At 48.4% G+C, this 26,653-nt stretch overlaps 1 protein-coding gene across 1 annotated transcript in view; it reads left to right on the top strand.

Annotated features, from left to right (window-relative positions):
* The first annotated feature begins 266 nt into the window (after nt 1-266).
* Nucleotides 267-26,653, top strand: part of SSPN (sarcospan) — a 378,811-nt gene continuing 352,424 nt past the window's right edge. Inside the window, exon 1 of the mRNA XM_069628473.1 lies at nt 267-681. Within this exon, the coding sequence (XP_069484574.1) occupies nt 403-681 (279 nt within the window). The 5' untranslated portion in view covers nt 267-402. The remainder of the gene's footprint in view (nt 682-26,653) is intronic.

The raw sequence follows: 26,653 nt of genomic DNA, 5'->3' as shown, positions 1-26,653 counted from the left end.
ATGACAGCATTGTCGAATGTTGTCAAAACGGGTGGGATGTCCCCGGGGCTCTCACTGGAAGAGCGAGACAGGTGTCATCGGATGACCTTTATAAATAATGTTGGCAGGCTCGTGGCCATGCTGGAGCGTGCCGGGGTAACCCCTTGCCGCCAGGGCATGGCCTCGTTTCTTAACACGCAGCCTGACCCTCTGTTGGTTGGCAGTTGATTATCCCCCTTGAATCCCCCCTCTGCGCTGGGCTATATGTGTCTTTTGGCGGCCCCGACAGTTTTGCTCCACCTGTTTTCCATACTGCTCAGCCAGCGAGAGCGCCGTTCCGGGGGCGATCAGCTCTGGGGTAGTGGAGGAAGTTACAGTTGAGTCTCCAGACGCCATAGCCCAGTGGAGGAAGGGTTCACAAAAATGGGCGAGAAAGACGTATCTACCAACCAGAACCTGGATACCCGGACGATGGAGCAGCTCACCGACGATGAGCGCCGGACGCAGAAAAAAAAGAAGGGAGAGACTGCCAAGGCGGGGCAGGAGGAGGACTCCCACACTTGCTGTGGCTGCCGCTTCCCTCTCCTAGTCGCCTTGCTCCAGCTGGGGCTGGGCAGTTCCGTTACCGCGTTGGCCTTCGTTATGACAGCCAGCAGCTCCTCCTTCCTCGTCAGGGACACTCCGCACTGGGCTGGGATCTTTGTAAGCATGACGCACGTTTTACATTCTGCAATTGGAAATGCAATGTGCATGATCCGCCGCGCAGACAAGCAGTGCATGCCTGGCACACCCTAAAAGGACCATGTTCTGCTGCTCACTTAAAAACGAACGCCTTACTTAACAGCGTGGCGTCTTTCTACCCCAAAGCACCAGTCCTCCCATGGCTAGATGGCACAAAGTACGCGTAAAATACACAGGAAAGTGTGACTCTGAGTTCAACCTTGCTGTACTACCAATAATATAACACAGTTAATGCTGCCGCGCTGGCCCCCACACTAAGTTTTTGCTTTTGAGAAACAATTAGGAGTCCGCTTTAAAAGGCGTATTTACAAAGGTATGTGTTGTATTGTGCATTTACAGTGAATAGTTACATTAATGTCGTCACACCAAAGTAGGTTTACACTATACGTTTTCTCCTTGTTCGATTGAAAACTTTTTAAATTAGTTTTTTATTGGTCATTTTGTAATGCTCACGCTCACTATACAGCAACTTGTGTTTCAAGGTACATCAAGACAGGGGGGATGAGAAATGTACAACATAAAAACAATAACGTTCTGTGACGGAAACAGCGGCGAGTGATCACAATCGCCTGGAATATATCCTCTAAAAATCAAATCCCAAGTCCTGAAATAAATCCTCTAGAAATCAAATCCCAAGAACCAACGCTTTTGATTTAAACGTAAACACGGTCGGGAATAAAATAAGTTGGAATGAGCGTTGAATGTTGATGTTTAACAGTATTCTGGCTTCGGACGATTTCAAATCCTATTTTGAATTAGGTTTTAATGGAAAAGGTACCCGAGAAATTTGGGAAGTGATCTACAGCCGCCTACCAAAAAACAAAAAAGGTAAAGTGATACCCAATCACAAATCTGACCGGGTTATTTTGTTCAAAAAGAGAGAATTGCGGCGCGTCGTTGGGGAGACGTCACAAGAGGATCAGATGGCTATGAAACACCTGAGGGCGGCATATAAGGCTTGATTGTATTACTATCACCATCAGATGCTCTTGGGGGACGCCCATAAGATGCTGGAAGTTATGGCTAGTAACAACTCCCATGCGTTCTGGAATTTAATCAAAGAAAATGAGAAGGCCCAAACGGGTGCCCAACTAAACCCTATTTCCTAAGAATCTTGGAAGAATCATTTCTCTGAGATTTACAAAAGAGAGGGCGATATCGAACTGGATTGGCTTGAGAACCATGAGAAGAACGATAGATTGTGGGCTAACTTGGGACTTGGAAGATCTTGTCCACTTGATCTCGGGGAGCAAAAATTCAACAGCCCCGGGGCCAGATCGTCAGGTGATGTGCGTCCTTAAAAATAATCCCGAAACTTGGGCAGGTTTCCTAAACAGTATGTTTAGAACCCTACTTGAAAAAGTTGTGCTGGAGACCTAACAGCAATTGTTGTGCCAATCTTTAAAAAGGATCTCATTTGAGCACTTCTACTTACAGGCCAATATCCCTGTTGGATTGCCCAGCTAAGATCTTTACAGGCTTAGTGGTAAGAGAGCTGAGAAATTGGGCCACATCGATGGGAAGGATGGATTCCTGCAAAACAGAAAGGTGATGGCTGGAAGATTTTGAATTAATCATAAACAAAGACACAGCTCTGGGCAACAGTGAGGAGTAGCTTGGGTCTCTGGGCTTGGGTCTCTAGGCCCGGTAGACTCGGGACCCACGTCTGGGCATACTCGTCCCACCCAGGGTGACTTTAGCAAAACAGAAAGGTGATGGCTGGAAGGTTTTGAATTAATCATAACCACGGGCACAGCTCTGGGCAAGCCTCCAGAACATCATTTTTAGCCCACCTGACAAGCTATTACAGAAGGGGAAAAACCATATGCAGATCAGGCTTGATCCTACCCCAAAAGAGGCAGTCCAGCCCAAACTGCTAGGTCACATCCCTTCTGCACGAGACCACAAGCATCCCCTGGCATGTTTCAGCCTTGTTGGACGTCATCAGTGAGGAGTAGCTTGGGTCTCTAGGCCCGACAGACTCAGGACCCACGTCTGAGCATACCCGTCCCACTCAGGATGATTTTATCAAAACAGAAAGGTGATGGCTGGAAGGTTTTGAATTAATCATAACCACGGGCACAGGGGTTTAGGCACTGAGATGAACAGCTTTATGTTGGAATTACTGGAAAAGGGAGCCATTGGGAAAAATAAACCTCTCTATGTTGCCTTTATAGATTTTTCTATGGTCTTTGATGGAGTACTGAGAAACATGCTGTGCGCCAAATTACATAAGTGGGGTTGTCCTCCTGCCCTCCTGGCTATTCTAATTGCCCTACACACAAATACTACCATGGCGGTGCGATTGGACAGAGAGGGTAGATCAACTGCCCCAATTGAGTCAGCGAGAGGGCTAAAGCAAGGTTGCCTATATGCACTGCTCTTATTTATTCTCTTTTTGTCCAACTTGGGTGACGCCTTCCTGAATATACATTTTTTTCCCCCAAAAATGGAATACTACTGCAATTAATGATCTGCTATATGCGGACGACTTGATCCTAATGGATCATACGCCTATCGGGCTGCAGCACCAGTTAAATTCACTGATGGTGTATACCAAGAAGAATAATGATTAGTGTCCCCAAGTCAAAAATCCTTACTCTACAAAACGGCCCAGTGAGGGCAAGAGGAGGCTTCAAGTGGTCAGTGGGGGGCAAATCTCTTGAGAAGGTGCACTACTTTCTATATTTTGGTTTTTACATCTTCCCGACTGATGGTAAAACCAGAAGGCTTACTGCAAAGAAACAAAAGGTTATGGCGCTGGCGGCACAGGCTCTCTGGCTAATTAAGAAATATGTTTTTTTTATCTCAGTAATTCCTGTCTGTGAGTTTTAATGTAAGCAGGTGGTCCCTGTGGTGACTTATGGTGCCGAAACATCATTTTTGTCTCTCAGAGGGCAATGGCCTAAGCTTGAAGGCTTATTCTGGACGAAAACTCTAAAGTTACTAGCATGTGTGCCAGTACCAGTGTTGAGCTACGAATTGGGTTTGACTGGAGGCTATGGATAAATGAAAAAACCTAGGCTTCCTAAGAAAGATCCTTTTGCTGGAAGAGGGTTTATTGTGGGGAATCCTAAATTGTGGTCTAGCGGCTGGCTCTCCGGTTGGTCTTGAAGATTGGCATCAACAGTGCCTAGGCATTTTTTTAAAAAAAACTTTCCTTATTGGCATAGCGAAATAACAGACAATCAGCAAAATGTACAAGGTGACTATGGTAGCAGGTACATGAGCGACTACAAATTGCATGGTAGATACAAGCGGGGGCAGGTGCCCAATCGAGCAGACATAAAAGGCTCAGGGAAGGACTAGTTCACCTCACCAGGAGGGGGGGAAGAGAACAGTTCTAGATCATCTTTGTTGTTCAGGTAAGTACAACCTTTTGACCACGCATTCTTGGGACGGGAGGTCTGCGGGAGGGTGTTGATGTAGTCCTCTTCGCACGTTTGAGTCCAGGTGAGGGCCCTCAGCCACATTTCAAATGAGGGGGGGGGGGGGGCGTTTCCAACATTGCAATATGCCTTTTTTTGCCACTATGGTGGTGACATTCAGAAACCTGGACATTTTCCCTAATTCAGGGCTATCCCAGAGGCCAAACAATACAGCTAGCGGTTCCGGGGAAATGGGGAGCGCTGTGATTTCAGTGAAGGCGTCTATTATGGACTTCCAGTATGGACCCAATGCATCACAGGACCAAAACATGGCCATATGAAAATTTACATCTAGGGCAAGGGTGAGCCTGAGTGCGTGTAAATTTTTCCAGTCTGTGCGAAGTGTAGTACAGGCAATTTAGGAGCTTATATTGTATGCATCTGTATCTGGCATTAAAGGAAGTGGCGCGGGTGTGTACGCACATCTTCTTCCATATTGCGTCAGTGATAGGGTGTCACCAATTCGTCGCTCCATAGCTCACGCGCCGCACTTGGCAACTCTGTGGGGTTGGTCATCTGTATTTTATATAGGGAAGACACGATCCCTCTAGCCCCGGCTGAGTTAGATATATAGTGTATCTCCGGTGCGTCTGGGGGCTTGTCAGGGTATGATGTCCAGTAGGCTCGAAACGCTGCTCTCAGCCTGAAATATTGCAGTAGCTCTAGCGCAGTACCAGAGTGGCCCCGACGCCATGTTTGCGGAGTGATGAACTTCCCATCGGAATAGAAATCGGTCAAGGCCCGATATCCCAAGTCTTCCCAGTGTTTCATTAGAAGTTTATCATGTGTGGGGGTGAGGCATTGGGAATTGCCAAATGGGCAACCATTTATAATACGGGTGAAGGCCGGGTTGTGGGTGTAGTATTTGTTTCCACGCCATGATTGTGGCCGCCACGGGGTCGGCCTGGGCATCAGTCTGAAATGCGTGGTGGAGTATAAGAGAGTGGGCGTTAACCCCATCGCCAGCTAGCTTCTCGAGCTTCACATGTGGGGGGGGGTCAGTGAACGTGTACCAGTATGTGGCGTGTTGGGCCTGTGCAGCAGTCCAGTATTTTGCAAAGTCAGGAGTGGTGAAGCCCCCTTCCTCGTATGGACGGGTCATATGCTGCTGTCATTAGCGCTACTCCCGAGGAGCCAAGACTGGCCCAGCGTCCCCGGAAGCAGGCTCATCATCCACACCCCCGGTTCCAGCAGACCCCTACAGGGGCCCTTTGGACCATGTCCCGGCGCCATGGGCGCCGGGCGTATATTCTTAAAGTGTGCAGTAGTGATTGGGTGGATTTACCTGTGGCAGACCATGCTGCATACTCACCTAGAACAATCCAAGCTGGGTGAAGTCCCAGCCATTGGCTGGGAGGGACCAATCCTCTGTTACAGGAACTCTTTTCTTACCTGGGTGAGGCTGGAGGAAGAATACGCACCAAAGCACTTCTCCACTATTTAAACCACGCCCGATAGAATTCACGTGCTTCGCGTTATTCTGCAACAGCAGCAGGACGCTCACCGAGTCGGCTCCTGCATTCCAGGTCCAGACACACCCTCAGCTTCTCGAGCAGCAACCTGTGGATGAAGAAAAGGCACAGGAACATCTACTCACCAGAATTCAGCCACAAGAGTCCAGTCTCCGACAACCTGCAAATAAAGACTTAAGGTTAGAAAACGGGCAACACGCTTGCAGCTGCGCTCGCTTACCTTATCCATCCGTGCACACCGAAGTTCACCGCGGCCTTCGCTTCGGCAGCATCCCAGCACCTGGAAGACAAAAGACATTGTTAGTGGTGTCCGAGCCAAAGGGTTCGCAACTCAGTTATACTTACGCGCTTCTTCACGCGGAGCAGTGGCAGCATCGCCCTCAGCATTTCGGCATCTGAAAGAAAGGAAAAGACATTATTAGAGGTGCCCATTTTGAAGTGGCCACAATTCAGTAATACTTACGCGCTTCTTCACGCGCAGCAGCGGCAGCATCGCCCTCAGCATTTCGGCACCTGAAAGGAAGGAAAAGACATTATCAGAGGCGCCCATTTGGAAATGGCCACAATTCAGTTATACTTACGTGCCACCGCACGTGCAACAGCGGCGGCATCCCCCACAGCATCTCGGCACCTGAAAGACAGAAAAGGACATTATAAAAGGGTGCTCCTTCAGAAGCGGCCTCAGATCTTCTATACTCACGAGCCTCTTCTTGCACAGCAGTGGTGGTGTCGCCAACAGCTCCTCGGCACCTGAAGGACTATTACAAGCCACAAAAGGACACTGAGCCTAAACACTGAAATCATCCAGTGACGTAACTGGATTCCACACGCCCCTGCACCAGAAGCAGGATGGAGAGCTCCGCTTTACTAAACCAAAGGTGAGAGTTCTTGGAGACCAGTCGAGAACCAAGAAGTGGGAAAAGCAGAAGATTGGTGGGAGAACTTATCCAACCAGCTTGTAATTACCCCTTTTTCTTCCACCTGCAGAAAACTCACCTTATAAGCCAGACAGACAATATTCGGAGGTCCTGCCCAGAGCGTCTTCCGAGTTCTACGCCTCATCATAGTCATAGAAGCAACTGTAGCAGTCCAGTTTGGGTCAGCGCCTCTGTGGGAATCAGGTGAGCGTTACAGAACGCGAAGCCTACCCGTAATCTCCTACCCAGGCGCTATGGAAACTTCCGACACAGACCAATTGGCCCAGTTGTTGGGGGAATTAAGAGCTGAAGTCCATGCTGCTCGCCAGGAAACGAACGCCCTTAAGAGGGAATTGATAATGTCAAAAGAACGAACTGACGATCTCGCCAGACAGTTATTACAGAGTCAAGCGGGGCAAACTCCTCTACCTAACTCAGGGGGGAATTATACCCCAGTTACTTCAACCAATCCCGTTCAAATCAATCTACCTGGAAATGTGCCATTGGCACCACCTGGACGCTTTGCAGTGTTTATAAATCAATGCCGACTGCACTTTCTTTGTAGACCCGCAGCCTTTCCAACTGACCAGACCAAGGTAGCCTTTGTACTTTCGTATCTTAGCGGCAGCGCCGCTGATTGGTCGATCCCTCTGGTTACACAGGATGACCCAATTCTTCTGAATTTCTCAGCCTTCCAGGCGAGTATGGAGAGACTTTTTGCAAGACATTCCCAAGGGCAGGCCCTGGACAACGAACTCCTCTCCCTGCAACAGGGCAACCAGGACCTCTTAGCCTACATTGCATCTTTTAATAGGTTAATCGTGGAAACTAGATGGCCCGAGGATAAAAGGATCACGCTATTTCACAGAGGTCTGCGTGGTGAACTTAAAGACGTCCTTGCCCAGGTCGTGAATCCTCCTCAGGACTGTTCGGAATATATTGATTTGGTGGTCCAATTGGATCATAGGCTCCAAAACAGAAAGGTGGACCGATCCAGGTTTGAAACCCGAGTATTCACGAAAACACAAAGCAACGCCAAAGGGGTCGACACCGTTGAACCTATGCAGATTGGGGCCGTAAAGGGTCCCTTAACCCAGAAAGAGCGTGACAGAAGACGAAAAATGCAATTGTGCCTCTATTGTGGAAACTCTGGACATTTTCTTCGAGATTGCCCGGTAAAACCACCTAAGAAGACAGTAGGAGCTTCTGACAAGAACTCTGAAAAGCCTGAGCCGGGAAACGACCTCGCCCGACAAGTGTAGAGGTCCGCTTGCCGAGCTTAAAAACCAGTTCTTTGACCTCACACTTCATAATGCCTATGGTCCTCGTAAACCCAAAGCAACCAGAACGTTTGCATGCTATTAAGGCATACATTGATAGTGGAGAAATAGGAAATTACGTGGACCGCAAATTGGCTTCCAGGATGAACCTACCTCTTTGTCCAAAGGCGGTTAAAGACGTCATTACCACGGTGGATGGGACAGAAATCGCCTCCGGACCGGTAACCCATACCACTGCTGAAGTGACGTTACTAGGCCAAGACGGGCATCGGGAGGTAATTGTGTTCGACGTGATCAAGGCTCCTCAATTCCAAGTAATCCTAGGAATCCCTTGGTTGGAGAAACACAACCCTCAGATTGATTGGCAAGCAAAGACGATAATCTTCCCTGAGTGTGCACCAACCTGCTATCCACGACCCAGCATTGGCCTAGCGTCAGCAACGACTGATGGTCCACAATTACCTCAAGAGTATCGAGAGTTCCAAGATGTTTTTCAAAAGGAACAGGCTAACACCTTGCCACCTCACAGATCATACGATTGTCAGATAGATCTGCTACCCGGTGCAACTCCCCCTTGCAGTAGGATTTACGCCCTCACCGAGCCTGAGAACCTTCATCTGCGACAGTATTTAGACCAGTATCTGGCCAATGGCTTTATCCGTCCGTCAAAGTCTCCTGCATCCTCGGCTCTGTTCTTCGTACCAAAAAAAGAAGGTGACCTCAGAACCTGTATTGATTACCGTGCTCTGAATCAGATAACAGTAAAAAACAGATACCCCTTACCTCTGATCCCGGAACTCCTCGACCAGGTGAAAAAACGCCTGTATTTATACCAAGCTTGATCTCCGGGGAGCTTATCGTTTGGTACGGATCAAGGAAGGTGATGAATGGAAGACGGCATTTCGCACTAAGTATGGGCTATTTGAATACCAAGTGATGCCCTTCGGACTATGCAATGCGCCGGCCGCCTTCCAATATTTCATGAATGACGTCCTCAGAGAGCTCATTGATGTCTGTGTTGTCGTCTACATAGACGACATTCTTGTGTACTCATCTTCGGAAGCTGATCATCGAAATCATGTTAGGGCGGTCCTTGAAAAACTTTGCCAACATAAACTCTTTGCCAAGCTCGAGAAATGTGCCTTTCATGTCACCGAGGTCGAATTTCTGGGATTTATTCTGACACCCAAAGGAGTCCACATGGACTCGAGAAAAGTTGACGCAATCCTCAAATGGCCATCTCCTACTTCCGTGAAAGGCGTTCAAAGCATGCTAGGCTTTGCCAATTTTTACCGCAGATTTATTCCAGAGTTTTCACTAGTGGTACAACCCATCACATCCCTCTTAAGAAAAAATAAGCGCTTTGAATGGTCTGCAGAAGCTGAACAAGCCTTCCAAGAGCTAAAGGCCAAGTTCACCTCTGCGCCAATACTGAAACACCCACGCCCGGATCTCCCTTACATCGTTGAAACCGACGCCTCCAGTTTAGCAATGGGAGCAGTTCTATCACAAAGGGATCCAGAGACTAACCAACTGCATCCTGTGGCGTTTTCGTCTCGAAAGTTCTCGGCGCCTGAGATTAATTACACCATCACGGACAAAGAGCTTTTAGCTATTAAATCCGCCTTTAAGGCCTGGCGGCATTATCTCCTCGGGGCCAAACACACCGTTACGGTGATCACCGATCATCGAAATCTACAGTATCTGAAAACCGCCAAAGCTCAATCCTCCAGACAGCTTCGCTGGGCTCTATTCTTTGCTGAATTTGACTTCGTGATCACTTACCGCCCGGGCAACAAGAACGGCAAAGTGGATGCTCTTTCCCGAATTGGAATGGGAGATAACGTTGTCAATCCCGAACCCGTACCAATAATTCCTGAAGAAAGGATCTTGGGTCTGATTTCTTCGCAATCCATCGAGGATATTGAGGCAAAAACTAAACAACTTGTGACCCCATCAGACTTACAGAGCTGGTTACAAAGAGGAGAAAACTTCACCGTAAACAATTACTTGCCTTATTTCCAAGGACGATTATTCCTACCACACGCCGATTTACAAAAACAGGTAATCTCCTGTTATCATGATTCATTAATGGAGGGTCACCCTGGCATCGCCAAAACCACAGAAAAAGTGAAGAGACACTTCTGGTGGCCTTCATGGAGAAAAGACATAAAAGAATTTGTGATGTCCTGTGGTGTGTGCGCTCAAAACAAAGGTCAAAAGAAAAGGCCGGCTGGTCTTCTGCAACCATTAGACATTCCACCGTGTCCCTGGCATACCCTTTCCATGGACTTCATCACAGACTTACCCTCTTGTTCCGGCTACAACACTATTCTCGTTATTGTGGATTTGTTTTCTAAAATGGCCCACTTCATTCCGCTAAAAGGCTTACCTTCAGCTTCAGTACTAGCCAGAGAATTCCTTGAAAACATTGTCCGGTTACACGGCTTCCCGTCGGTACTAATCTCTGATAGAGGAAGCCAGTTTATTTCTCACTTTTGGCGTAGTTGTTGTCGGTCAGCTCAAATCGATGTAAGACTTTCAACCAGCCATCACCCCCAGACCGACGGGCAAACCGAGAGAACAAACCAGACTCTCGAACAATATTTACAATGCATGCTACAACAGTCTGAAAGCAACTGGAAGGACATCCTTTGGATAGCTGAATATGCATACAACAATTCAGTTCATTCGGGAACCGGGAAGAGTCCCTTCTACATCTTGTATGGAATTCATCCTCGAACCTCCAACCTCGACCCACCTCAAGATCTTGGAACACCCGCCGTAGATCAGTTGCACTCTGTTATTACCCAAGCTTTCAAGGAAGCGACTGCACATCTACAACAAGCTAAAGAAAGGTACAAAAAAGGAGCAGACCAACACCGAAGCGATGCCCCTCAATACCAGGTTGGGGATTAAGTCTGGTTGTCCACCAAACATTTATCGCTAAAAGGACCTCGCACCTTCAACCCCAAATACCTGGGACCATATTCAATTACGGCCATAATTAATCCAGTGGCCGTTAAATTAGATTTGCCAACCCATATGAGAATACATCCTGTGTTTCACGTATCTCTTTTGAAACCCATGCAACCTGGAACCAGACTGACCAGACCTCCAGAACCCATTCAGGTGAATGGAGAGCCCGAATTTGAAGTTAAAAACATTTTGGACTCCAAGATCATCAAATCAAAACTATTCTACCTAATCGACTGGAAAGGCTACGGACCCCAGGAAAGATCCTGGGAACCCTATGACTACGTCCATGCTCCTCGTCTAGTCAGGAAATTCCACCGAACCTTTCCCGATAAACCAAAACCCCCGGGGAGGACAAGTTTGGGAGGGGCCTTGAGGGGGGTGCTGTCATGAGCGCTACTCCCGAGGAGCCAAGACTGGCCCAGCGCCCCCGGAAGCAGGCACATCATCCACACCCCCGGTTCCAGCAGACCCCTACAGGGGCCCTTTGGACCATGTCCTGGCGCCTCTGGCGCCAGGCTGATAAGGAACCACAGTCCCGGCGCCATGGGTGCCGGGCTCATATTCTTAAAGTGTGCAGTAGTGATTGGGTGGACTTACCTGTGGCAGACCATGCTGCATACTCACCTAGAACAATCCAAGCTGGGTGAAGTCCCAGCCACTGGCTGGGAGGGACCAATCCTCTGTTACAGGAACTCTTTTCTTACCTGGGTGAGGCTGGAGGAAGAATACGCACCAAAGCACTTCTCCACTATTTAAACCACGCCCGATAGAATTCACGTGCTTCGCGTTATTCTGCAACAGCAGCAGGTCGCTCCCCGAGTCGGCTCCTGCATTCCAGGTCCAGACACACCCTCAGCTTCTCGAGCAGCAACCTGTGGATGAAGAAAAGGCACAGGAACATCTACTCACCAGAATTCAGCCACAAGAGTCCAGTCTCCGACAACCTGCGAATAAAGACATAAGGTTAGAAAACGGGCAACACGCTTGCAGCTGCGCTCGCTTACCTTATCCATCCGTGCACACCGGAGTTCACCGCGGCCTTCGCTTCGGCAGCATCCCAGCACCTGGAAGACAAAAGACATTGTTAGTGGTGTCCGAGCCGAAGGGTTCGCAACTCAGTTATACTTACGCGCTTCTTCACGCGCAGCAGTGGCAGCATCGCCCTCAGCATTTCGGCATCTGAAAGAAAGGAAAAGACATTATTAGAGGTGCCCATTTTGAAGTGGCCATAATTCAGTAATACTTACGCGCTTCTTCACGCGCAGCAGCGGCAGCATCGCCCTCAGCATTTCGGCACCTGAAAGGAAGGAAAAGACATTATCAGAGGCGCCCATTTGGAAACGGCCACAATTCAGTTATACTTACGTGCCACCGCACGTGCAACAGCGGCGGCATCACCCACAGCATCTCGGCACCTGAAAGACAGAAAAGGACATTATAAAAGGGTGTTCCTTCAGAAGCGGCCTCAGATCTTCTATACTCACGAGCCTCTTCTTGCACAGCAGTGGTGGTGTCGCCAACAGCTCCTCGGCACCTGAAGGACTATTACAAGCCACAAAAGGACACTGAGCCTAAACACTGAAATCATCCAGTGACGTAACTGGATTCCACACGCCCCTGCACCAGAAGCAGGATGCAGAGCTCGGCTTTACTAAACCAAAGGTGAGAGTTTGTGGAGACCAGTCGAGAACCAAGAAGTGGGAAAAGCAGAAGATTGGTGGGAGAACTTATCCAACCAGCTTGTAATTACCCCTTTTTCTTCCACCTGCAGAAAACTCACCTTATAAGCCAGACAGACAATATTCGGAGGTCCTGCCCAGAGCGTCTTCCGAGTTCTACGCCTCATCATAGTCATAGAAGCAACTGTAGCAGTCCAGTTTGGGTCAGCGCCTCCGTGGGAATCAGGTGAGCGTTACAGCTGCCACTTCTTCCGGACCGCACCGGAATGCCACAAAAATTGAGCGCAGAGAGAGTGCAGATTTCTGAAGTATCGCCTTCCAGGCCAGATCGGCACATTGACGAAGACGTAGAGCAATTTGGGAACAGTTATCATTTTAATTAGAGCCAGCCTGCCCGACAAGGAGAGCAGGAGGTTACGCCATCTCAACAGTTGAGCTTTGGCAAGCTGAGCTACAGCCCTGTAATTGTCGGCCAGTAGTGAAGACTTGGTGAGGGATACTTGCACCCCGAGGTATCTGATGCCCTTTGGTGACCAGCGAAGGGGGAATTCGCATGACAGCTGTGTTATGGTCGGTGTGAGTGGGAAAATGTCAGATTTGGCATAGTTAATGGAAAAGCCTGAAAAAGTGCCAATTTTGGTAATGTCTTGTGTGACCGGGTCCAGGTGGGTGGACGGGTCCCTGATATAAAGTAGCACATCATCCGCATTCAGCAAGATGATCTCTGGGGCGTCGCGCAGATGTACACCTCTACGCGTGTGTTTGTGCCTGACGCTGTCAGCCATGGGTTCGATGGCAAGTGCAAAAAGTATTGTGGAGAACGGGCAGCCCTGGCGGGTATCTCTGTGGAGGGCAAAGGGGGCCGAGGTTCTGGTGTTAACCAGGACTCTGGCAATGGGGTCTGTGTAGAGCAGCTTGATATGACATCATGCGAGGGCCAATTCCCATTTTTTCGAGTACTGCCCACATGTATTGCCACAACACCATATTGAATGCCTTCTGGGCATCAAGGTTGACCGCTACTGGGTTTGCATTGGGGTCAATTCTGGCCAGGACGTTAAACAAGCGGCGGATATTGAGCGCTGTGGACCTGCCGGGCACAAAACCACTTTGATCGGGATGGACTAAGTGTGTCATAATAGGGAGAAATCTGTTGGCGATAATCTTGGCGAATATTTTCATGTCGGTGTTGATCAAAGAGAGGGGTCTGTAAGAGCCGCATTCGTCCAGCGGTTTGCCAGGTTTGGGAAGCATGGTTATGAGCACCTCGTGCATGGATTGGGGCAGGGTGTGTAGGCGTAGTGCCTCATTCCAAACCCCCAAGAGTCTGGGTGCCAGGATTGCTACATGCTCTCGATAGCCAGGAGCCTTGCCCATCGGGCAGTTCAAGATGACTGTGGTCATCTCGTCAAGGGTGAATGGAGCTTCAAGCTGGTCGCTGGTGGTGCGGGAGAGGAGGGTCATGGGTATTTGGTCCAGCAAAGCATCTGTGTCTTGTAGACTATGTTCCTGCTGGGGGCCTTATAGAGTTGTGTAAAACGCAGTGAACGTCGCAAGGATGTCCTGGTCAGCCCAGCAGAGGGTGCCGTCTGTGTTTTTGACACCGTCATTGCGAGTCCTGCCCCCCTCCGTGTGGACCAGCCTGGACAGCGTCCTCCCCGGTCTGTCACCCTCTCCATATTTCCTGGCCGCTACGGGACGGGGATAGTACTGGACCTCCCTTTGGGCGTGGGACTCAAATGCTTCCAATTCTGCTCTGATCTGTGCCAGTATGGTCGGGGAAGGGGCAGCAGCATATTCTTTCTCAAGTTCCTTTAATTTTGCCTCAGACCGTTGCAGGCTACTTTTGATAGCTTTGAGAACCCCGGCTTCTCTAGAAATGCACATCCCTCTAATGAAGACCTTGAATGCCTCCCATCGCACCCCGTCAGAGGTATCCCGCCTGTTGTTGCAGTCAAAGAAGGTGTTAATATCAGCCAGGATAGGAGCGGGGGGGGGGGCGTTCCTGTCCCAGTGTTATGCGTAGTGTCATCGGTGAGTGATCCGATAGCATGCGCGGTAGTATGTTGGACTCCGTGACCCTGCCCACCATACAGCCTGATATGAGAAAGAGATCTATCCTGGAATGGCTATCGTGCACCGATGAGTAAAAAGTGTACTCTCTAGACTGTAGGTTGAGGGCTCTCCATACATCTGTAAGACCAAGTGTGTTCATGTGCGCCAGGAGCCCATGATGGGGCTCTGCGGGAGGTACCGGATCTGTCTAGGTCGCCATCTAGGATTAAATTCATATCACCCCCCCATAGGACCGGAATAACAATGTACTTTAGAAGTATGCTGATGATGGCGTCGAAGAATTCTGGAGCATCAAAATTAGGGGCGTATGTATTAACAAGGAGGCATTCCATTTTGGCGAGCAAGCAGTGAAGTATTACAAATCTACCCTCGGGGTCAATATGCGCTATGAGAACTGGACTGGTTTGTGGATTTATGTCAGTACCCCCCTGGTCTGGGTTGAGTATTTCGTGTAGTACCTGTTGTTGCCCCACGTCGGGGCGAGGGATGTCGCCAGGCACCCCAGGGTGTGAGTTTCTTGAAGAAGGAGAATCTTAGCGCCATGCCTCTGGGCATAGGCTGTTATCTTGCGGGCTTTGGTGAAGTTGCTCAGTCCGCGGATATTCCATGTCATTATATTAAGAGCCATGGTGTCACATTATGGGACATCCCTGCAGTAGTGTACATTCACATGTCGTAGTCTCTGTTTACCACCCGCATAGGTGTAGTGCACTGACGTTCTGCATCTCTCTGCCATGCCTTTTACTTTAAACACAACCCCAACTACGCCCCTCCACCCTCAGTGCCCAACTACAACATGCAGTGCAGCCGCCCCACCCAAGAACACAAGAGCCTCCAAGCGGGCAGAATCCCACCAAGAGGCGTGGGCCGAAGGGCCAGATCCATTGTGGAACAGTCCACTTTCCTGCCCAACAGGGGCAAAACATAAGGAGTAACCAAATGAAAACAAACATTGCAATTGCAGCGGAGAGCGCTAGTGCCATGCGGCCGGCAGCTTAAGCATAATGTGGGGCAGCATTGCCATCCCGGTGATGTTACTGCGGTAGACAGATCTTGTGATCGGCCTCTGGACCCAGAGGGCGCCCTCAGGCCAGGCAGCGAAGTAGGAGAGGGAGGGACGCAGGGCTGGCCCCAGGCACTAAGAGGAGTAGGGAGAGTGTAATTCATCTAGGAGCCAGCCCGTAACCCAATGTACGTGATAGGAGGCCATATCTGCAGAGTGAACGATGACTGGTTGCCATTAACACATCAAAAAATAAGGTTCATTGGACATGATGCAACGTTTCCGGGCCGTACTGTTCATGATCAGTTGCCGCTGGGGGGGGTCGTTCCTTGGGCTCTGTAGCGGTATCTGCAATTAGATGAATTTCACTGCCTCGTCCGGGACTGTGAAGAAATATAGCTTGCCATTGTAGGTAATTTTCAGCCTCGCCGGGAACAGTATAGCGTAGGGGATGTTGCGCTCCCTGAGCAGTTTCTTCACGCCGAGGAATTGGCGCCTCTCCTGCTGCACCGCAATTGAAAAGTCAGGGAAGATTCTGATAGTGGGGTCCTCAAATCGTAGGTCTCCCTTCTCCCGGGACAGGCGGAGGATGAGGTCCCTGTCGCGATAATTTAGTATCTTAGAGATAATGGGCCTGGGAATGTTGCCCCGTCTAGGGCGAGGCGATAGGGCCCGATGGGCTTGCTCCACAGTGAAATACGGTGAAAGATCAGGATTGTCTAGCAGGTCTTTAAGTAGTTTTTCAACTGCATCCTCCATTCACCCCTTAAGGGCGTTCTCGGGAACCCCGAGAATGCGCAAGTTGTTTCTGCGGGAGCGAGACTCCAAATCGTCACATTTCGCCTTGACATTCTTCATTTCCCGCGACAGGGAAGCCACAGTGTCTTGGAGCGCGTGGATTCCATCTTCGTTGAGCGAAATTCTATTCTCGGCCTCGGTGATCCTGGATCCCGCCTGGTCCACTCGAGTCTTAAGTGAGGCAACATTTGCATTGATGTCGTCGAGCTTTTCGCGAAAAGCGGCAAAGTTTTTGGCCATGGATTCCATTAAAGTGGTGAGATCAGGCGGTGTGACACCGCGTTGAGGGCCCGGGTCAGGCAAGGATGACGCTTGGTCTGACTCAGCTCGAGGGACCGTTTTGGTGAACTTGTCCATGGTGCCCCCGTGGGTAGCGCTCTTAGATCTGGCTGGCATTTGGTCGGCGTAGGTCTGGAAGCTGGAGAGGGACGCCGGCGGGGGGAGGGCGATGAAGCGAGTATGTGTAGGTCTTAGCTGGGCCCTCACTCGATGCCCGTGCCCCAGCCGTGCAGCCAAGCTCAGGAGCAAGGTGGTTTAGGGTGGGTGTCGCCCCTGGGCGGTTGCAGATTGTAAGGTGGCCTGGCCTCAGTTAGTTTGTATGGGCGAGCCCCACACTCGGTTGGTATGTAGTGGGGCCCAAGTATAGCTGAAGCGGCCCCGCCGGGTCCACACCAGAGACAGCGCACACGGGCGCACGTGGAATGGGCAGCCGCAGGGAGGAGGGGGGGAACGCCGCACTCACCACCCCCACTCTTCACTTGAGTCCCCTGTCTGGGTGGAAAACGACTGTCGCAGTAAATATGGGGCCGCGGGCAGCCCGATGAGGGATTCTCCGGAAGGGGGCGAGGGTGGAGGGCACGCTCCAGCGCAGTCCCAGCACGCGGCTATGTCTGCCGCGGTTCGCCACCAGGGAGCACCCTCGGCCAGCAGTGCCAGGCTCCCGCGGTGCGCCCCGGGCTCCTCGGTGATGTACGAAGGGAGGGGGCCGGGGCCACTCCTCCGGCCGTCTTGGCGCGGGCCCCGGAAGGTGATCCCAGTGAAGGGGGCCGACGGCCGCACGCCGGCGAGGTCCGCACCCGGCCAGCGACTCCCAGGGGTCGCAGCTGGGTCCCCGAAGGTCGAAACGGTCCCAAATTCTCACAGAGCATGGCCACCGGTGTGCACAGTGCCTCAGCGAAGTATCAATGTCATATAGCAAGTAGGACCGCAGATGTTCAAGGATTAAAGCCTGTGCCGCACAGAGCTGAGAGGCTAGGCAACCATCTTGGGCTGCTCCACAGCGCCACCCCTCGTGCCTAGGCATTTTTAAGACTATTTACTACACGGTGGAGTTTCTCTTAGCGTTTCCTTTAAAAGTTAAAAAGAGACTCTGATAGTCTGACTGGATTGAGACGATTTCCCAAGTTAGGAAGTACCATCTATATTCGGGTCTATTGCTTGATGCTAGACCCTATAACACACTACCACATTACTTAAGTAAATGTCCGGGGCCTTACTGGCGTGGGCAGACCCTTTGCCTTAGGCTGAACTTGTTTTCAACAAATGAAATTCTGGGCGCTGGTGAGGGAATCCCCCATAACCAAAGGCCTTGTAGATTTTGTAAAATGGCAAATTCAGTTGAGACAACATATCACTTATTATTTATTTGTCCAGCATTGATTACGCAACGTCAGACGCACTTCTCAAACCTTTTGAGGGCCTTTGAACATATTTTCACTGATAAATCCTTCAAATAATTGTTGGCCGCAATTCGCTTCATAAATGAAGTTTTAATTAATTGCAAGACACCAGGCCTGCGACCCTTTCCCTGAAATTAAGTGGTGGTTACACCAAGCTCCTAATATGTAATTTAGTGTTAACCATGTGACTGATTTCCAAATAGCTGTTTTTTTCCTTTATTCTTTCTAAAAGGTTTTTAATGTAATGAAATGTAACATGTATGTAGATCGTTGCTGTGCTTAGGGGATGTTCATGCCATGAGATGGTTTTAACCTTTTTTTCTACTGTGTAAGATGTGTTTTAAATTGTGTGTGTAATGAGTTGGCAGTTTTAAATTTGAAAAGTTCCTTGTGAACTATACAACACATAAATAAATAAAAAACAATAACGTTCTTAAAAGGTCTTGAAACATTTGGAACGTGCAAGTGGAGGTGAAAAGAGGTAGGAGGGAAAGTACAGGAATGGGGAAAGAAACAAACGCACTCTAATGGGTCGTAAGAAGATTTAGAATGCGCAAACGCTATAGTAGGAGGGCAAGGTAGGAGGTGGGGGAGGGTTAGTGCAGGAGGAGTGGGGGGGACCCACAAATAATTCGGACTGATTAGTGTGTGTGTACACAGATCACAAAGCCCAATCATGTATTTGCTGTTACGTAACTTAATCTTACTTTTGCAAAGAGACGCTCCCATTATGCCATCATTTTCGAACGGTAAAGAAATCATTTGTATTATCCTTTTCATACTGGCTACATGTATGCATAGTGGTTTCTTTTCAGGTTAAAATCTTTAATTGTGAGTCAGGTGTGCATATTTGTAATCCAGGATGCTGACGGAGAGGAGGAATAACTGTGTGTGTGTTGGGTTTTCATCCTAGGAGCACACGTTTTTGGAATCCTGCTATGCTTAAGGGGATTTATGATATGTTTGTGTTGCTGGCTGCTTCTTTTCATTGTAAGAACTATAGAGCTCTTGACTGATGCCACGAGTGGCAGGGGAGTATCCAGCATTGCAAGAGTGTGGAGGACTGGGAGGAGGGGCCAAATCCTGCTACTTTTCCCCAAAATGCAGTGCGCGCCATTCCATAAGGTCTCATTCGCTCCCCTAAACCGCCCACCCCTGCCCTAGTCTCCTTTTTGGTAACATTAATGGGAGATGGCATTTTAACACATAACAAAAACAAATAAAACTGCAGGATCATTACTGATGCATGAAACTCATCTATTAGAGCTCTCTCCAGGCGCTCTGGCGCAAAATACATGCAAACCTCCTGATTTGCATATGGATCGCACCAACAAAAGTGACTTCACAGAAAAGGACATCGCAAGGAGCATCATCAGTCTTTGATACTTGGAGGCACCATGGAAGTGACTTTAGAATAAGAAAGCCAAGTGGCAAATAACTTTGTGTTGCAAAATACCCAAATTGCACTATTATTATATATGGAGCAACTCTATAAACATTAGGCTTTTTTTTTTATAATACCATGATATATTAACATAAGCTATGAAGTAAATCAGAATCGATTATGAAGCTGCAGATAAGACAGTATGGTTAAATGATTTGGCCGGGATCACACACTTTAGTTAAATGGGGAAACAGGGATGTGGACAAGTTAAGCCACTGAGCACACCTTCCCAGGTTTAGTTGATATAGATATGTATTAAGGTTTTGCTTTGCATTTCATTTGCTTAAATAATAGTTTATTTATAGCAATGCCTTGGAAGCAAACCACATTGCATAATAAACCAGCCTTTCATAGTAAACTAACTATACACTATATACATTGTTATAGAAATATGTTTAGCAATAAGTGTATGGCTTTAGTTTTATTCTCCCATTCCTGCATTCAAAGTCAGAATAGCATCATTCAGATTAATGTGAGCCTAACAAATCCCCTTGCACCCTTCTCACTTCTGATCACCCCCTCCCATTCCCATTTCTAAAGGGACAAAAGTCCCTGCAAATAGGCCCCCCCTTCCCTCCTATCAGTGCCTAATTGCTCACATTGTAATGCTCTGTTGACAAAGAGCAATGAGAGCCCCTTTGCTGCCCAGAGCTTTTTGGAACATTGTCCTGGCAGTGGCACACCTCTCCTTTCGGAAAGGGTAAGGTGTCCTGAGCGTGCTGAGCTGGAATTGCTCAGCACACATTGTCCTGTCAGCAGGACGCCCATCTAGTTGGGCACCCTCACTGGGGTGTTGAACGGGAATGGTGTCCTACTGACAGCTGTCCTGGCTCTTAAAAGAGCCAAGGGGGGCAGATTGCCCCCCTGAATCCCTGTGCCCGTTACACCATTGACTCGTGGGGATGGGTATAATCTCAGCATGTTTTGCCATCTCGCGGCATAAGATTTTTCAGGCCAAGTGTAAATAACAGTCACTAAGAATGAAATTCTCTCCTGAAAAGGGTTTCCAACGAAGGAAGAGTAATCCTCAAATGGCCATCCGTAGACCTTCCATAACTTTAGAATCACCTTCAAAGCCAGGGGACCAAGCTCGCTGCAACCATCTTTCTCCTGTGGTGTAAATTATTTACCTTCTTGAACCTCATTCAGTCACAACGTCTCAGTACGAGGTCTCCAGATTGTAGCATCTGTATGCCTGAAACAGAGCTTCTAAATGCCTAAGATGTGAAATCAAAGTTTTTGGGAATCCACAGGTTGAGAGGTACTGTATGTCCTTATCAAAGTAACAATATCATACATTTTCACGCTCTGACTTCAAGACTTGGAGGCTCGGATTATGCTCATCTCAACTCTCTACTTCTCGAGCAGCCAAAAATCAATTAACATAACTTTAAAACAAACTGTCAAAGAACTACAACTTCCATGAAAACAAGTGGTTTTGAAATTTGTATATAATTGGTTCTACTTCCCACGTGACCGTAACTGTCCTCCTTCCTTCTTCCTTTTTCTTTGCTGCTAGAGTAGCTCATATAAGTGATTCTAGACTTCTTTTAGTGTTAACGTGCGGATCGGATAAAAGTGTGCTTAGATTAGACGCAGCGAGCGGTGCGCTCGTCTGGACTGGTGTAGCACATCCGCAGACTAGGGAGAGGAGCGCAACGGGGCTTGACGAGCTCCGTTGTTCGGCTTGAATAGCATGAGGCAGTGCCTCAAGGAAGTTTGCAGCTCGGCGAGACGGGAGACTTGGAGGTTCCGGCGCCAGAGCGTACTTCCATGAGGACCTCTGCGCAGTGAGGAATGAGTAAGCATTGGGCAATATATATATATAATTAAAAAAGAGAGGGAGCAATGTATTACGCGGTTCCGAAGGACAGATTATTCTGTCTAGCAGAACACCTAGGCCCTTTTTTCTCATTGAATGCCACCTGCTGGTGGTAGTGGCACACCACAGGCTATTCAACAGCTAAGCCTGCATAATGCTGAGTGAACATGACGGCACATTCCCTGGTCAAACTGTAAATAGCTCCTTGGGTCTCAAGCCTTGAAGCAGCTCCTGACAGACGGGCACAGTCCCAATAAAAACTGTGGGGAACAGGCTAGCTGACCGCCTAGCTACTGTTAGTCCCTGTTTATGCTTACGCCAGAATAAATACAACACTCTAGAGAAAGAGGCCAAGAGAAAGCTTGCAAGGATAACAAGGTTTACTTGTACAGCATACAAAGCTCTCAGCAAAGAACTCTGCTGCTGGAGAAGGTTCTGGTTAATCTTAGTAGAAACAGAAACTTAAAAGGCAGTAAGGCATCATTAAATACAGTAAAGATTGGCAACACTGATTAGCGAGACCATATACATGGGCCTGCTCCATAGGGGATGCCAGGCTACGATTGGTTCACATTTCCGTCAGTTCACACGTGGGTCAGCTGGGCCCATTTTTCCGAGGAGTGAATGTCAGGTCCCTCCTACAATATCGGAACTGCTACGATACACTAAGCCTACTACTATATCACTGTGCCACGCACCTGAGAGGCTCAGGGACTGGTGCCAGGGGGAAGGGAGGAAGAAATACATTGGCGCTGACCCACTCATTCTGTTCTCTGTTGATATCGCATCCAAGTCCCCCACCCTCATTTTGATCTATAATTTATCCCTCCCTGTACCTCGCACTACAAAGGATGTAGTTATGTGAAGAGGTGAAACAGTCGTACATGCTTAGATCTTTCATAGCCATTTGGTTTATTGTTGGGGTTGGGGGTCACTCATTATCATAGAATGCAGGGGGTATGGGGATCGGGTCAGTGGTGTGGGCCGTGGCTCTGGGTAGGCTGGGTGGGGGTTGGAGGTCGGCTGGCAGTTTGGCTTTGATGAATGGGCACTGTGAGGAGCCTGGTGTTGTATCACTGTCTTGCAGGGCTCAATCCTCCCAGTGATATTAAGTAATTGCAACAGTGAAGGGATAAGGGGAAGCTTCCGTGAGTACTGGCTATGCGGGCTCATCTCGTCTTAATGGGCTGGGCCTAGTCGAGCACTTCCATGGAGCTAAAGTTGTGCCGCGCAGGTCATGCATCGACCATAATTACAAAATGGAGTTTCTTTCTATGGGCACAATGGGTTCATGCATCGATTATTCACGCTAAATTATATCTGTGTTGAGTTTCATAGCACAGTCCTCTTCCTCCCTTGTACACTACACAACTTCATACGGGATTTGCCTCACCTTAAAGCGCCTAGGGTGGTGGGGTAGACTAATTTCCATCCCAAAATTCCCCCTTTTGTTACTTCTACAGTAACTGATTCTTCCCCATATTTGCGCTCATTTTCCTGCCTCACTGCAGCCTCATAGGGGGGTGTACCCTTTATCGGGACCCAGGCCCTACACACCTCTCAAACTTTCTCCTGCTCGCGCATACTCCTCAGTTGTACATGTCATATAAATGCAACCCCCATCCCTGGCCAAGTCAACCCACACCTCTTTGTAATTTTAAGGGTCAGGGGGAGGGACAATGGTTGTGTGATACAATCGGTCAACTACATCTCCCACAGGGGTAGGGACCATGTGAGGAATGGGCTGATTTGTCTGCACTTCTACTTCCTTTGAATTACAAGGTACTTTTGGAACGCCAATAGAAACCATCATCATTGCGCTATTAGACACTGCTTTGGCACAACACCGGAGACCCAACTGGCATGTGCAGAAGATGACCAGAACAAACATGATGATGGGCATCAACATTTTCACCAATGTTCTGAGCCATGATATGGACCAACTAAACGCAAGTGAAAAACAATCTTCTTCCTGGACGCCAGCCTCATTTTTCATCTTGACCCCCAGATCATGCACTGCAGAAATAATGTATGAAAATGTGCCCTTTTCAGCATGTTTAGAAGGTACGAATGTGTAATATGAACTCCTGATCTTTTTGCAAACCCTGGCCTCCATCACTGTCAGCAGATAGAGCATGTAGCGGTTCTGCATCATCATCAGTCCAAGGGTGCGCAGCTCGACTCTTATGACGTTGAACCCTTACTTGGTACCATTAGCCAACTGGATCATCTCCCACCGCATGATCTGAAGCCATTTGGCATTGGCTCGCGTCTGCAAACCGGGGTGCAACATGTCTCTGCTGATGTGAACAACTTGTATTTATCAAGTATCTGTATGAGCAGTTCAGATGAGTCTTTTCATATGTAATTCAATGCCCTTTTCCTCTTTCGTAGTTGATCATACAGCTCTTTCTCAGGGAGAATGCGAAAGTCTGGTGGTGGCAGTGTGTGCTGTGCTTCAATTGTTGGGGGCACTGTGGGTGCTTCGTCAGGCAATGGCCCCCCTTTCAGGTGTTCTGGGACTAGGGATGAGTGTAGCATAGCTAGCGAACAATAGCCCCTGCAGGATGGTGGAAGGTGCGACTATGCCTGTTGGCCACACACCCAGTAGTAGCCTATCAGTGCTGCGGTTCCCTTCTTGAGGTCTGGAATCAGCACAGTCCTGCTACATCATTCGTTTGAGTCGCCAGAAATAGTTCATTCACTGAAAAAGCACAGTTAAATTTACCAGTTTCTCTATGACTGCAATCTATGTCAGTTTTGTGACATGCTCTGTCCATGTCTGTGCGCAAGTCTGTTCCACGAGTGCCAGAGTTTTTTCTGGAAACCCTAAAAGTCCTTCTACTTTACACAAGAAGGTCGTTTCTTGCCACTTGCTGTTAACGTATTTCGCCCCTTCGATGAGTCTTTTCATATGTAATTCAATGCCCTTTTCCTCTTTCGTAGTTGATCATACAGCTCTTTCTCAGGGAGAATGCGAAAGTCTGGTGGTGGCAGTGTGTGCTGGGCTTCAATTGTTGGGGGCACTGTGGGCGCTTCGTCAGGCAATGGCCCCCCTTTCAGGTGTTCTGGGACTAGGGATGAGTGTAGCATAGCTAGCGAACAATAGCCCCTGCAGAATGGTGGAAGGTGCGAATATGCCTGTTATATTTATCATTCATTTGAGCCGACAGAAATAGTTAATTCACTGAAAAAGCACAGTTAAATTTACTTGTTTCTCTATGACTGCAAACCGTGCTCTATCCATGTCTGTGCGCAAGTCTGTTCCACGAGTGCCAGAGTTTTTTCTGGAAACCCTAAAAGTCCTTCTACTTTACACAAGAAGGTCGTTTCTTGCCACTTGCTGTTAACGTATTTCGCCCCTTCGATCACCAGGTAGCGCTGTTTTAGACAGTTGACGTTGGTCACACTCGTTTTGCATTTCTGGGCGTCAGAATCAACCAGTTCCAAATGGACGTTCGTGCCTGGAAAGTGCCTCTGATCCTACATAGCGCAAGATGAATTGGGCATTGTGCCTCTATGATTGGTACATTTTGTGGTACTAAAACCTTGCGTACCCCAGATGCGTGCGGTATTAAGGACCACACATAGCAACTACTATCATTTTTTTCTTTAAAACAATTTTTTATTTTTTCCTTTAAAGACATACAATGAATATTTTTGCTGTTGCATATCCAACGTAAACTCTCTTACTGAATCACGTACATGTTATACAGCTTATCTTTCCCTCCCTCCTCCCATCTCCTCCTTCCTCAACTTAGCAAACAGCGTGCCCACTTTCCCAAATTGTTTCTCTACTTTGTATTTGTGTCGATGGCAGCCTTCACGGCTTATTGCTGCTTGCGTACGGCTCAATGCGTCTGTTCAGTACATGAGGTATTGTTCTGGTATTCTACACCCGTAGATGAGAATACTACTTGTATTAGTGTTTTCCATTCCTGCAAATGCATCATACTGTCTGTTTGGGCCATATTGATAGCCCTCTGCCACACTTAGGTATCGGCCATCGCCCATCTACACAAGTCTGCCCACCAAAGCTCTACCCTCAAGTTCATCATGGATTTCCAACCCAGGGCTATTTTGCGTTTCCCTAATTTGTATGCTGAATCTTTTAATTTCCCAATATCTTTTGCATTTTTCTTCTTGGTGAACCTTCCTAGCAAGCATGCTGTTGGGGAATTGCACTTTCAATGTGAAGTCCATTTGGGTTAGTTTGTTTGCAATCGCTTCCCAGTATTGTTGGAATGTTGGGCATGCCCAGAACATATGCAGCATTCCCGCTTATGCCGCCTTGCATTTAGGGTATCGCTGTGTTTCTGCATTGTGAAATTGCGACATGTTGCTAGGTGTGAGATAAGCCCTATGTGTGATAAATAATTGTATCTGTTGTAGCCTGGCATTTCCCAGCTAATTTCTGTGAATTGTTCCCCAATGTCACTTCCCATTGGTACTCCATCTGTCATGTTAGTGATAAGCAACTCGTATATACGATAGATGGTGTGACTATTAAGATGGATTTCTGAACTCTGACCTGGTGGGCAGAGGTTCAGAAGGCCAGCCTAGTTTCTTGGAACAGGGTAACCTTCTGGACAAGCCAGACCAATCAAGGTAGCATTGGCAATGGTCAAGACTAGGTCTCATGAGGGGTGAGAGTGATTGAAAGCCCACAATGAGCACACACAGTAAAAAACACTACAAATTACTCTCAGTCAGGTGTATATGTCAAAAATACATATACATTTGTTAAAGGCCTTTTAAGTAACACACACAATAGAATCAAAGCAATAGTAACAAAACAAACATAATCCTAACTAGCATTGACCGAAAGAAATATTACATAGTAGAGATCCACAACCTGCAAAGAAAGGGGTCACACAGTGCGAATATCATTTAGGTAGTCGTTCACAGTTCAAGCCCTAACGAAGAGGCAGTCCAGTCCCTAAGATGAGTGAGCCTTGAGCTCAAAGGTACATTTGGTGCTGATGCACGCGATTGTGTGCTAGAGTCAAAACAGAGTTTCTTCAATGGGCTGTAGCGACTCAGGAAGGTGGGTAAGGCAGTGAAGAATAAGATCCCACTATTCAAAGAGGGTCTCCCGAAGAGGACCGGACTGGATCGGGGGTGGGAGGTGCACACCAGGGGAGCCAAACCCAGTTGCATGGTTTAATTTCTGAAACAGTATGGGCAGATTACTACAGTGCCCTTTACCACGAGGACCATGGGACTTCGACAGAGTTGTACACTGATGGTGATAGCTCTGTACTGGTTCCGGTTGTACCCCTACCCCCCCCCGGTTACTCATGGAGGCCCAAGTGGAGCGTTCGTGGCCAGAAGCTGGACAAGACGCCGGGGCGAG

Source organism: Ambystoma mexicanum, chromosome 12, assembly GCF_040938575.1.
Source record: "Ambystoma mexicanum isolate Mex_15411 chromosome 12, UKY_AmexF1_1, whole genome shotgun sequence".
NCBI lineage: Eukaryota > Metazoa > Chordata > Amphibia > Caudata > Ambystomatidae > Ambystoma > Ambystoma mexicanum.
This window is presented reverse-complemented; position numbering and strand designations above follow the sequence as displayed.